The following is a 14,186-nucleotide window of genomic DNA, read 5'->3' as shown; positions in this document are numbered from 1 at the left end:
TTATATCCTTTGAATTTAGAAAAATCCAATTCACTTAACATTTCTGGACCGGATGTAATTATTAACAGTGTACAATAATTATGTAGATGCTTTCAAAAATGAGTCATGCTTTACCAGATGAAGAAAAAAAGGAAATATTTTACTCTGTAAAGGAAAATATGAGAATATTAAGCTTCAGTATTACATCCTTTAAGTGGTAGGGAGAATACTTATAAGTATGGAATTGCTCAGTTTAAAATAATGTTTTAAACAGTGTAACCAAATTGGATCAAAATTTCTAAAACCATACTCATGTCTGTAGAATTTCTTCATTCACTAGTACTAAAAAAGAGAGAATTAGGATAAGGCTAATTTCTTTGTCACTTTCAAAGCAAGCTACACAAATATTCAACTATTCAATTTGAAATGAAAGAAAAAATATATTGAGAGCGAGAAGAGACTGCAAGGTCATCTATTCTCATCTCTCCTTAAAAATTTTTTAACCGTAAAGAAAACTGGGGCTCATAAAGGTTATGTAAATTGTCCAAGTCAAATATAGGCAGTAAGTGACAAAAGCAAGGAATCTTTTAAAAAAATTTCTTAATGAAACTTAAGAAATCATTAAGCATTTTTCACACTCATATCTCTTAGGAACACGCACTTTTCTGATTGTTCCGATAGCCAAAAAAAGGAACTGAACAGCTATAAAGTTCATCCAATAAAAAAACTCTGGGGCAGCTAGGTGGCACAGTGGATCGGGCACTAGCCCTGAAGTCAGAAGGACCAGCATTCAAATGTGGCCTCAGACACTTACTAGCTATATGACCCAGGGCAAGTCACTTAACTCCAACTGGCACTCCCCCACACACACACCAAAAGGAAGAAACTATTCTATCCCTTTATGAGAAGTTGTTAGAACATGCTAAAGCTTCTACATACAGCTGTCTTGTTAGCCATGTTCAAGATATCAATGTTCACTCTATGAACAATGTATTAAATCAAGGTTCCAGTATAATCAATTCCTTTCCTTCCTAACATACCATAGCTTTACCTTTTTGGTATCCCTCCAAAATTAACAATTTTCTAGTTAACACCACTTTTTGAAATGCTGGTTCTATTTTATAATTTAGAGGAGAAACCTGCAAGAATAAACTAGCAAGTTAGCATAGGATTTACCCTACCCCACTCCCCCACTCCCAAAAGAAACAAGGTACTGGCAATAAAAAACCAAAACACTTTGCAGTATTCATTCCTTCAGTGCAGAGATACTGAACTGTCATATTGAGTCTAATAATGTTCCAAGGCCCAGAACACTGAACTGAAAATGCAAAACACTGGTGTTTTCAGTCTTAGAAAGCCATCCATTCTGTTAGACATTGGGCAGGCTGCTACGTAATAATTTTATCGTGTATCCATGGAATCATGGAAATCATGGAAAGGGTTTTGGATTTAAATTCTCTGGGTCTCAATCACATTCATTAAAGTGATTGGCAGATGACTCTTCCAGCTCAGGAATCTATGACCTATTAAAGCCAAAATAGGATAATTTATGATGAACAACTTTCATGATCCTTTTATTCCTTACAGAAAAGTTCCAAGGTTAAGTGCAGTATTAGCTAGCTGGTCCAACTGGCAGTTAGAAAGAATTAAATCAATTACTTAAGAAGGAAGAAGTTTTACTAGTTCAAGGATTAAAGCTCCTTATCACCTTATCATGTAGGATAGGCTACTACCAATAAGTGAGGAGAATAAATGAGAGTGTACGTGAGCAAAACACTGAACTATGTAGTCCCATGTAGTAGGTCATCTAGTAAGAGATAAGAGAGAGAGAGAGAACCCCACAAGCTCCACTCTGGGATCCATCCAACATCAAGACCTCTAGAGCAGGAGTTTTTAACCTTTTCATGTGGGTCATGGACCTCTTTGGTAGGCTGCTGTGAGGCTCCCAGATGAGATCATATCCATAAAAGCTTCTGACACTATTGAATCTCCTTCTACTTGATACTCTTCTTCTCTCTAGGTTTTTGACATCCCACTTTCTCTTGGTTCTCCTCCTCCCTATCAGTCCTCTCTTCAGTTTCCTTTTCTGGATCCTCATCCAGGTCATTTATGCCCTCTAATCATAGGTGTCCCACAGTGCTCTAGTCTCAGGTCCTCCTAAAGAGGTCTATTCACTGAATGGGCATTACCTCACTCAAAGTGAGAAGCTGAAAAGACCTTAGCCTGAAAGGGCCAGGGTCTCCTAATGCATCCTGGACCATCTTCAGTTGTCCTGGTGAATATCAGGCCACTGAACCCAGATGGCTCTGGAGAAGAAAGTAAGGCTGGTGACCTTGCACAACCCTCCCTCACTCAAATCAAAGTCAACTGCAAGTCATGTCATCATTTCCCTTTAGTCTGAGAAGGAAGGACAAACACAACAACTTCACTTGATGATCTTATCAGCTCCCAGGGATTTAATTACCATCACTATGCGAATGATTCTCAAATCTATCAGTCTGGCCCAGATCTCTGTTGACCTTCAGTCTATAACTCAAAATTGTCTTTCAAATAAATTGGCTATCTTAAACTCGACACATCCAAAAGTTCCTAATCGTTATCTTTCCCCTTCCTCCCCCAAACAGCCATATTACAGTCAAGGGCACTATTATCCTCCTCATCCCCCAGGCTTACAACCTAGGTATCTATTCCTCATTCTCATTCATTTTCTTTTTCTGTCTTGTCTGTCTGTCTCATTTCCCAAATCCAATCAGCTGTCAAGGGCAACTAATTTCACCCTTGCAACACCTCTTGAACACAGCTCCTCTCCTCTGATACTGCCACCACGCTGGTGCAGGCCAGCCTCATCTCATATGTGGGCTATTGCAATAGCCTGCTGGTCAGCCTGCCTGCTTTGAGCCCTTTCCCACTCCAGTCCATCCTACCTTCAACTGCCAGTGCAGGTCCAACTATATCACCCTACCTACTCTCCCACTCATTAATCTCCAGTGGTCCCCCATAACCTCCAGGATCAAATACAAAATCTTCTATTTGGCATTCAAAGTTGTTCATAACCTATTAACTCCCCTACCTTTCCAATCTTCTTATATCTTACTCCTCTTTGATCCAGTGATACTGGTTTCTTACTGTTCCTCAAACAAGACATCCCATCGCTCAGGTCTGGTAGTTTCCTCTGGCTGTCCTCCATGCCTAGAATGCTCTCCCTCTTCATCTTTACCTCCTGGTTCCCCTGGCTTCCTTCCAGTCCAACCAAAATCTCACTTTCTACCAGAAGTCTTTTCCAACTTCTCCTAACTTTAGTGCTTTCCCTCTGTCCATTATTTCCTGTTTATCCTGTACATAATTTGTTAATACATATTTGTTTGCTTGCTGTCTCCCCTCCTCCCCTCTTAGATTGTGAGCTCCTTGTGGGCTACGACTTTGCCTGTTTTTGTATCCGTAGTGCTTAGCACAGTGCCTGGTGCACTGTTATTGTTGTTGTACAGTTGTGTCTGACTCTTCGAAACCCCCTGGACCACAGCACAGGCCCTTCTGTTCTATCTCCTGAAGTATCTCCAAGCTCATGTTTGTTGCTTGCATGAACTATCCATCTCATTCTCTGCCATCCTCTTCTTTATTCTTTCCTAGCATCAGTCTTTTCCAATGAATCCAGTCTTCTCATTATGTGACCAAAGTATTTAAGCTTCAGCTTCAGTATTTGTCCTTCCAATGAAGCCTGGCACATAGTAGGTGCTTGCCCCTAAAAAGGGGTTCCCACCAATTTCCACACCATATTCCTTAGAAAAAAAAAAAGGAAGCATGTTATAAAAGCACTGTAGTCAGACTACTGTAACCAGGAGACTTGAGTGTTGCACCTTGCCCTCTCCCCTGACCCCCCAAAACAGCTTCAGGATTTTAGGCAAGTTATGCACTCTTTATGCCTCAGTTTTCTCATTGGAAAAATGAAGACTGGTCAGTGTCTAAGGTCCCCTGTTTTATCTCTAAAAGTCCATGATTCTACGGTTAACAGAGTAAGTATTTCAAATCTCTACAGTCAGCCTTACTGTTACCAACTACTATGCAGTGAATCTATAGAGAGGGTAGTGGGGTAAAGGGGGAGAGAGACAAGGATTATGAATTCCAAACATGCTATTCCCCTGGATTTTGGAGACGAGGTCAGTAAATTGTATCCATGTGACACCAAACCTAAGAATATAAACTGAATGACTTGCCAGAAGTAACCCAATGGAAGAAATGACTTAAGACCACCTAAATGGCTTCAGAGAAATGCCACCAAAGGATATACAAAAGCAAAAAAAAAAAATCTAAGGTGAAACAAGCTTCAACTTCAACTATCATTTACTAAGTACCTACTATGTACATACCACTGTACTAGGCACTGTAGGAGATAAAAGATTTAAATAAGGCATAAGCCCTGCCACACAACCATAATTCATTTCAAAATGGTAACTGCAAATTGGAAGGAATAAGGCTCATTACGGTTTTCAATCAATTGCAACATATCTTGTAGACTGACACCATAACCCAAGGGAGGCTGTCTACATAAGATCATATCTTGTAGGCTGATACCAAAACCCAGAGGTGGTTGTTTATATAAGATTTTGTTTTTTAAGATGCACCAAAGAATAAGAATTTTTCAGGGTCTAAGGGAAAGGCAGATGGTATCTGGCAGATAAAAGTATACACCTTTATGGTCTCTGGTATCCATAGAGACCAGCAGCTAGGGGGCTCTATTCAGAGCACTGGGCCTAGAGTCAGGAAGACCTGAGTTCAGCTCTCATATCAGATACTTACTAGCTGTGTGACCCTGGGTAAATCATTTCACCCTCTGCCTCAGTTTCCTCATCTGTAAAATGTGCTGGAGAAGGAAATGGCAAACCATTCCAGCATCTTTGCCAAGAAATCCCCAAATGGGGTCACAAAGAGACAGGACTGAAATGACTGAACAACAACAACAATACATAGGGGAAAAACAACTAATTCTCCAAGCTTCATAACAGCCTTGATGAAATATCCCTCAAGATCACTAAATTCTCTTGGGCCTGACTTCCTACTCACCAACCAATCTTCTGACTTTTAAATTCAGCTTCCCAACTACCTTAATACCAGCCCAAAGTATATCAATCTGTTATAAATCAACAAATGGGTAGTCTGGATTGCATACTGGACAGTTTCTTGTAAGAGGGTCCATTACAGTTTTTTGGAGCCTGATAACTTCTGTATAAGCCCAAATCACTCTCCTACTGGATAAGCTCTAGCAGGGGTGGGGAAACCTTCAGCATAGAGGCCACATGTGGCCCTCTAGGTCCTCAAGTGCAGCCTTTTGACTGAGTCCAAGTTTTACAGAACAAATCCTTTTATTGGGATTTGTGGCATTTGTTCTCACAAATGGAGCTGTTTGGAACAAATGGAGTTTGTTCCCAAAGTCATGAAGCTTTTCCTGATTCCCCAAATTTGTGGGATTTGTTCCCATAAATCCCAATAAAAGGATTTGTTCTGTAAAACTTGGACTCAGTCAAAAGGCTGCACTTGAGGACCTAGAGGGCCACATGTAGCCTCCAGCCTGCAGGTTTCCCACTCCTGTAGGGGCTCCCAGTGGTTCTGGGATAAAAGAAGGAAACAAGCCCCTTACAATGTGCTAGGAACTATGCTAAGAGATAGGGATGCAAATGCAAGCGAAAAGGACAGTCCCAGCCCTTTAGGAGCTTACATCCTGAAGGGGGAAAGACAACACACAAAAGGGAGCTGAAAAGTAGGAAGTAGACTTACCTGGCAAAGGGGTATGAAGTCAGGAACAGAGCAGGGAGAATACAGGCAGGTCAGCCTCAGCCTCTCTATCAAATGGAGGCTACAGAAGGAATTTACCAAGGAGAAAAGGAGGACTAGCTTTGTGGAGGACTGTTCAATGGGCAAGGTGGCCTCAAGCACTGAGTAAAGCCAGGATGAGCCAGCAGTAGAGGGGTCATGGTTTTTAAATCCAGAGGAAGAAAAAAGCATTCTCCTCTGTTTAGCTTTTAAAGCCTTTTCCAATCTGGCCCCAACCCATCTTTCCAGCCTTACTGTATCCACCCCCCCACCCCCACCCCCATCTCTCTCTGTCTCTCTCTCTTTCCCCTCCCTCCTCTCCCCCCACCCCCCCATTCTCTCTCTCTGGCCCTCTCTCCTCCCCCACCCAGCCCCTTCTCTCTCTGTAGTCCAGCCTTCTGTTCCTCACATACTCCATCCACCTGTCATCCTACAGTCCTGGAAAGCATTCCCTCCTCACCAATGCTTCATAGAATGCTTTTCTTCCTTAAGATGAAATTCTAGCCCTGGAGCTTTACCCGATTCTCCAAAATGATTAGTGCTCTCCCTCCCAAACTACCTTATATTCAATTACTCTGTGGCGATCATATTTATCCTGTAGCTACTTACATGCATACTTGTTGTCTTCTCTGGTTGAATTTAAACTCACTGAGTGTAACAAATATTTGTATCCCAAGTGCTGTAGCACACAGTAGGTACTTAAAGAAATGCTTGTTGATTTATAGACTCATTGGCTGAATTGACAAAACGGAGTTTATTCCTTGGCCCAAGGAGGCCTGAGGTCCAGACTGGACCTAAGGTGACTTCTTAGGTATGAGTGAATGGCCCAGTACAAGGTCAGTTGATCTGCTTCAATGAACTTTACAATGAAATAGACAAAGCGACAGACTAAAAGTTGCCTTACTGACTAAACAAAGTATCAAGACTTTACATCTTATAAGCTTCAAGGTACATATTCTATATCCAGTGATAACTAATTCTGATTTTTCTATCAGCCTCCAAGATTCAAATTCTTTAAAAACTCTATTAACTGCCTACTGTGCATTGAGCAAGGCTGTCAAATTCAAGTAGAAACAGATCCCTGACTGCTGCATATCGACTTAAAAAATTACAAACGAATATTACCTATGTTGCAGTGTACTTTAAAAAGATATTTCCTAATTACATTTTAATCTGATTCTGCCCACTGAAAGTTTTCCTGCAGCCCATTTGACACCTCTGGCATAGAGCACAATTCTAGTCCTGCAGAAGATACAAAATTTTGAGAAAACACAGTCCATATCCTCAAAAAATTTCCAGATGGGATGTGCCTAAATTAACAAGGGGTGTCATAAAATTCTCAAAACAAAATTAAGTTGACAAAATTGATCATTTGATGGAGAGCTCTCTACTCACCCCTCTTTCTTCACTCCTACATCACATCTCCCTCTTCACTCCTTTATCAAATGAAGAGGTAGCCCTTTTCCTTGCTAAAGCAAACCCTTCAACATGCATCTGTGATATCATCCCAATCCTGTTTTCTCCAAGGGATGGTCCTCACTATCACTCTCATTTTCTTGATAATCTTCAATTTATTCCTTTCTACTAGCTGATTCCTTAAGGCCCATATCTCCCTATGCTTCAAAAAAAGATTATCATGATCCTACAATTTGCATTAACCACCATTCGATGACATCTCCTCTTCTTGTGTAAATTCCTTGAGAAAGCCTTCTAAAATGGCTTCCATTACCTCTCCCTCTCACACTACTAAAATCACTGCTGTATAGCTTCCAATTTTATCATTCAACTGAAACTGCTCTCTCCCCTTATCAAAGATTTTATAATGGCCAAACAATTCTTAGATCTTCTTGACCTTTCTGCCTTTGATACTATCAATCATTCTCCTCCCCTGAATACTTTCTTCCCTCTATGGTTTGTGACATTGTTCCCTCTTGATTACCATCTTATCTTTCTGATAGATCTTTCTTGGTCTCTTTGCTGGACCTTCAGGCAGGTCATACCCAAAGTCAACCATGGTTTCTCCCCCAAAGTTCTGTTCTGGGTCCTCTTCTTCTTGGGGATCTTATCAGCTCCCATGTATACAATTATTATCACCATATAGATTCTTCCAGGATATGTATTACCAGCCCTCATCTCTGTCTTGACCTAAAGTCTCTGTCCTACAGCCATCTCAATTTAACATGCCCAAATAAAAACTCATTAACAAATCCTCAAACCCTCCACTCTTCCGAACTTCCTTATAATTGTGGAGGGCACCAGTCTCTTGATACTCAAGTGTTCCAGTCACTCAGACTCAAAACCTTGGGGTTATCCTTGACTGCTAAATCTCACATATCCAATCTGTTGCTAAGTCCCAGCATGTCTACCATTATAACATCTACCATATACATCCTGTCCTCTCCATTCACACAGCCACCAATCTAGTTCTGGTCCTCATCACTTCATGCCTGCCCATTACAATAGTCTTCTGGTTGGTCTCCCTACCTTCAAGTCTTTCCCCACTCCAATCCATCTACACTGACTGGCCAAAATGATTTTTCTAAAAGGCAGATCTGATCATGTCATCTCCCACCCTTGTTTAATATACTTCAGATTACCTCCAAGATCAAATGTTTGTTTGGCATTTAAAGTCCCTTACAGCCTAGATCTTCACAGTCTTCTTACACTTTATTCCTAAATTATCAAGGGCTCTATAATATAACACTCTATAACATAGTGACGCTGATGCACTTGCAATGTCCATGCCTTTTCATAGCTATCTTTCATGACTGGAATGCTCTCCCTCCTCATTTCCAGCTGTTGGCTTCCCCCAAGACTTCACTTAAAATCCTAGCTCCTGCAGGTCCTTCCTTCTATTAGTCAATTCTCTCTGAAATTTCCTTACACTGATATATTGATAGACAGACAGATAGATAACTATATATATATATATAGTATGTGTGTATGTATGTATGCATGTATGTGTATATATGTATGTATGCATATATATGTATCTTTTATACTGGATTTTTTTTTGCATTTTTATCTTCACCTGTTATTGAGGGAAGGGATTTTGGGGCTTAGCACAGTGCCTGGCATATAAGTGTTTAATAAATGAATGGGCACGTGTGTGGTACAGTAGATAGAATACTAGACTTGGAGTCAAGAAGACTCATGTTCTTGAATTTAGATCTGGCCTCAGACACTTACTAGCCGTGTGACCCTGGGCAAGTCACTTAACCCTGCTTGCCTCAATAAAATAAGATGGAGAAGGAAATGGCAAACTACTTGTGTCTTTGCCAAGAAAACCCCAAATGGGGTCACGAAGACTGAACAACAAAAATGAGTGTGAATGTATGTTTAGAGCTCTTTTAGGGGTGGGTACCTATGGGAAAAATCATTGCCTCACCTCAGTTCTTTTTTACTATCTTTGATAATTTAGCTCTAGGCATTCATTATTGATACTGTGGGCTTAGGGATTTTTTTTTAAACACTTGCTCTTACCAAGAGAAGCCCTTTGGATCCTCACCTTCCTTCTCTTTCTCCAAGGAAGGTCCTGACTAGTGAGGGTAAATTTGCAAAACCACCTCCAAGAAAAAGTATATTGGAGAAAATGGGAAATGGGAAACTAGATAGTTTCCTTAAGCTCCTGAGTCAGGTTGCTTTCCCAGAAGGGCATCAGTAGGCATTGGTTGTTGTTTGAAACAAATCTTCAGCTTATTCACACCATCATCAAAGTCAAAATTCTTATTATGGAGCTGAACAACCATGTTTATCCATCCTTTTGACCTTCTTCACTTACTGCAAATAACTGAGCTACCAGTAGTTTCTTAATAGTGGATAAAGAAATACTTTTATTTTCACAATTTCTTTACAAGAAAATTCAGGCACTGTTAGAAATGAATATTAGAGAATTCACATGAATATACATAACATATAGATTTATAATGGGGAATACTCTCTTATGTGTATCTATTATATTTTAAGATCTTGATTGTATAACAAACTGTAAGAGATTTTTAGTTATATTGAAATTCTAAGAAGCAACATAAATCCAAAATGTGTACTTTCTAATTCTAATCTTGCATTGTACAAAAATTCAGTATGCTAAAGAAATAGGAATTTGGAAATTATCTATTAGGTTGGAAACATATTCTTAAACCTCCAGCCTTAGACCCCTAATTGCTTAGGAGCCTTTTAGCACAAATTTTGTTCTGTAACATGCCATTTTATTATTAATAAGGTTTAAAATGAAAGAAAAGACAGGTTCAGGTGTAAGATTCACAGTCATTTCCTCTCCCCATTGTACGTCAGCCATAGAAATTCAACTTCCTTTTTATTAACATTTCAAAGTACCATACGAAAATAAAACAAAAACAAAAACTAAAATAGAAACTACCAGCTGATAAGGCCAAACAACCAGAGAAACCAATACCAGCTGGGACAAAATCCAAGCAAAGGATGTCTCCAGACGAACAGGTCAAAATTGTGTAGTGTGATGTATAAATAGGAAGAAAATCCCCATAATCCAACTAAGATAAGCCTCCCTTCCCAACATTAGACCCCCATTGTCTAAACAAAATAACATATGGGGAAAAAGGAATGGGCAGGCTTCTTTGGGTGGAGCAACATTCATTCATTCACCATATTAAGAACTGTATTTGTTCCTAACCTCCCTTCCCAATATCTGCTGGGGCTTTTACAGAAAAATCCCAATGCAAGTCCTGGGTGGGGGGGTGGGGGCTGAGGGGGGGGTTGTAGCTAGATTAACATTCTTCCACCTGCCGCATGATGAGATCTCCCTCCCCCTTCAAACCACCCTGTCGCACAAAACTGAGTCACTTCCCTCCGCTTGGCTCTTCAGTCAATTCTTGGAGGATAGAGTCCTCCCCACCCCCCAAGAAACTGAACCCCGGACAATATCTATCACCTCAGCTCCCTATAACCCCCCCCATGCCCCCCCCAGACGTTTAGTTCGGGTTCCGGATTGCTGCAGCTCTAAGATAGGGAGGAGGAAAAAAGGTGTAGGGAGAGAGAAGGTACCTAGGTTAATGGCAGCACTGAATGAAAGATGCTGAAGGTTTGCACTGGATTTATGAATGTGTTGGGAGGGGGGGAGGAATCATGTGACAAAGGGATCGTCTTATTCACAAAAAAAGGTGAGGTGGTAGGTGGTAGGGAGAGTTACTAAGTACCTAACAGCTACAGCCAGGCAACTGGCTCTGGCTAGAGACCTAGAGACCAAGGAGCCTAGCACCCGAATAGAGACCAGGAGACCCGGCCCCACCCCAGCCACACCGGCGCTGGCAAATGCCTTAAGGGTAGGAGGAAGAGAGGGGGGCGAAGTCAAAAGCGGTCACCCTAACACCGAGACTGAACGTCTGGAAATTGCACACTCCCACAGGACTTGGAATAATAAGAGTAGTAATGATAATAAAGTGTCAGGGGAAGGGGAGGGGGAGGGGGGAACTCGTAACAAATGATCTAAGCCTTCCCCCAGACTGCAGGCACCCAGACACGGTGCAACAGTATCTTTCCCACCAAAGAACTCCGTCTGCGCCCCTACGGGTATGTATCATTCTTCACATTCTCCGTTCTACCAGTGTGAGTATGTGTCCCGCAGCTCCCGCCCCCCCCCCCACTAGGCTCTGCTTGCATGTATGTGAACACACACAACCAGCATAGGCAGAGGGGACTCTCCCTCAGCCTGGGGCGCAGTGCCTTCTAACCCCCTCCTCAAAGGAACCTCTGCCTCCATTTCTCCGAAATTGCTTGGGGAGTGGGGGTGAACAGGAGAGGAAGAGACAAGCACTGACCCACCGACAGACCGACACCCAGACACACACACGTCCCCTTGGGGTTGCAATAAAATGCCGGCTGGCCAGGGAAGGGAGACCGTGTGTACAACAAATGCCACCCGCTGCTACCGCGGTGGAGCCCTCTTCCTCCCCTCTCTCTAGTGTGTTTTTTATGAATGAAAATGTGGTATGCAAATGAGAGCGATTCAAGAAAAAGAAATGGCGGATATTGGGCATCACCGGACTCCCAAAGAGCCACCAGAGGGGAGCTATGAAGGCTTAAAAATAATGAAGTAACAGCAACAAACGAGGGCAGGAGGGAAGCGGCTGGAGAAAGAGGGTGTGTGGGGGGTGGGGTGGGGAAGGGAAGGTAAAGGTGGTGTAAAGGCTTCCGTTTCTGCAGCGAAAGGTATAGGGACCTTTGTGAGTCAGAGTTATTAAGGAGAAAAAAGACGAGGGAAGTGTTCCCCCACCACTGCCCCGACCTTGGGGGGCCAAGCAAAGAAAACGCTCGACCCTTTCTTGCAAATCCTCTGACTACTAACCCCTCCTCCTCCTTCTCTCTCCTCTCTCTCTCAACACCCCACCACCACCACCACCACCTTCAGTATTAGGCGGACAGTCTCCCACCTCCTTACCACCACCACCCTATTCTCCGTCCCGGAGCCGAGTACTGGGAGGGGGCTCCTTCTTCTCCCCCACTCCTTCCACTGTTTCAGCGAATCAGCCCTAATCCAAGCTCTCGGGATAACCCCCGACTCCAATCTTATCTACGCTATCACGACCCCCCCCCCCCCATCAAAAGAGGAAAGAAAAAAATCTCACACCAGAAATTCTCTAAGCTGAAGTCAATTCATCAACATCACAAACTTAACCCCATGCAGTTCCCCCCATCAGTGTTTCTCCCCCTCCATTTCCCCACATTAGTTTCTTATGGAACCCCCTCTTTTACCCTCCTCCGCCCCCGAAATGCAGAAACTTACTCGTCTGGGTGTGTTTCTTCGGTCATTTTCTTGTTCACCTAGATGAATGCCCCGCAGCGGGTAGCTCTGTTCCCTTCATCTTCCCATCCACCCACCCCCCCCCCCTTCCTCACATTTCGAGAGATCGCCTGATTTGGGAGGGGGGAGAGGAGGAGAGGGAGGAGACAGGAGAAGAGGGGTAGGGGATTACGGGGGCACAGTTGGGAGGGTGTGAATTCAAGTAGACAGCAGCAAAGTGCTGAGGTTGGGGGGGCAGGGAAAGAGTAGGGAGGAAAAGCAGAAGGGGGGAGGCACAGAGAAAAGGGGGGCTGAAATGGGGGGTTAGTGTGGGAGACACTGGCGTCTGGTGGCAAAAAGGGGGAGAATGAAGCAAGAGGCTAGGTTTCGAAGTGAGCACGGAAGGTGCAGTTTCCAAGAGTGAGGGGACTGAAAAGAGATTTGGGTTGAGGGGAGGGGGACGAGAAGAGGGGGAGGGGACGAAGACAAGAAAAACAAGCAGCCAAGCGAGAGGAGTGGAAGAGAACTGCCGTGAGGAGGAGAGGAGGGGAGGTGAAGGGGTCTGCCCGGAGTGAGGAGGGGGCTCGGGGTCCGGGGCGGGGGGTCGCCCCCAGGGTGGGAGAAGCTGGACCAATCACTGTCCCGGGGAGCGGTCCGCCGCGAGGGGAGGCGCGCCTAGGAGGCGGTGCTGGGCGCCCCGTCCGAGCCCCATCTCCCTACTCCTCCTCCGTTTTACTCCATATTGGATTCTCACCACCGCCAACAGGAGGAGGAAGTAGGGCGGAAGCGATGACGTCTTCCCAGCGGCCAGAGGTGGTGGAGTGCAAAAAGCTTCCTACTTGCGACCAAAAAAAAAGGGGGGGGGGGAGAGAGAAGAAAAAAAAAAGAAAAAAAAAACTTTGCCCAACCCCACTGGGCATGTCCGGCTTACATCCCCCCTCCCTACTTCTCCCTACTGGAGGAGCTGCGGAGTGGAGTTGTTTCCACTGGGGCTCTCTTAGTCTAGCCCCAACTCTCCCATGCTCCGGGTTTTAGCTGCCCCAGGGGTTGGGGAGGAGGAGGAGGCGGGAGTAGAGGCACTGGATTCATACACATCTGGCTCCCGTTTCAGGAGCCTGCTCCCCCAGCTAGCCTCTCTTCTCTAACCCAGGGATTAAACTAGGGGATGGGGCCGGGACGGGGGCGTCTAGGGTAGCGCTGAGACAGGAAAGGGGCGAATTAGGTTAAGGCGGGAGAAGCGCAAGGGGGTACGGGGATCCGGCGAAGTGGAGCCAACTTTACCTCGCCCCTCCTGCATAGCATGCGGGCTCTCTGAATGTCCTTGCATTGCGCCCTCTAGGATTAAGGGGGAGGGGAGAAGTGACTAGTTTTGGAGGGCTCGGCAGCCGCATAGCACCAACAGGTTTTTTGTTTGTTTCAAATTCGCCTCCATTTGGACCTAAACGATGCTCTTGTTTCGCAGAAGGGGCGCACGTTTGGTTAAAGTTCTCACACTGGCAGGCAAGTTGATCTAAAAGGTTTGCATTTTCTGCGGAAATTATAGGGATTGTTCAGTGTAAAGGAAGTTTCAAATAACTAGTTATCGTCGTGTGTCTCACGGAGGAAGAGAAGAGGACTTGTCGCCAGACTGTGGGAAGGGCGCTTG

General features: G+C 43.9%; 1 protein-coding gene across 1 annotated transcript in view; it reads right to left on the bottom strand.

Moving 5' to 3' along the window:
* Positions 1-13,288, bottom strand: part of SPRED2 (sprouty related EVH1 domain containing 2) — a 174,951-nt gene extending 161,663 nt beyond the window's left edge. Inside the window, exon 1 of the mRNA XM_036751316.1 lies at positions 12,545-13,288. Within this exon, the coding sequence (XP_036607211.1) occupies positions 12,545-12,570 (26 nt within the window). The 5' untranslated portion in view covers positions 12,571-13,288. The remainder of the gene's footprint in view (positions 1-12,544) is intronic.
* Between the last annotated feature and the right edge of the window lie 898 nt (positions 13,289-14,186).

This window comes from Trichosurus vulpecula, chromosome 3, assembly GCF_011100635.1.
Source record: "Trichosurus vulpecula isolate mTriVul1 chromosome 3, mTriVul1.pri, whole genome shotgun sequence".
In the NCBI taxonomy this organism is placed as follows: Eukaryota; Metazoa; Chordata; class Mammalia; order Diprotodontia; family Phalangeridae; genus Trichosurus; species Trichosurus vulpecula.
The sequence above is the reverse complement of the archived record's forward strand: the minus strand, read 5'-3'. Positions and strand labels throughout refer to the sequence as shown.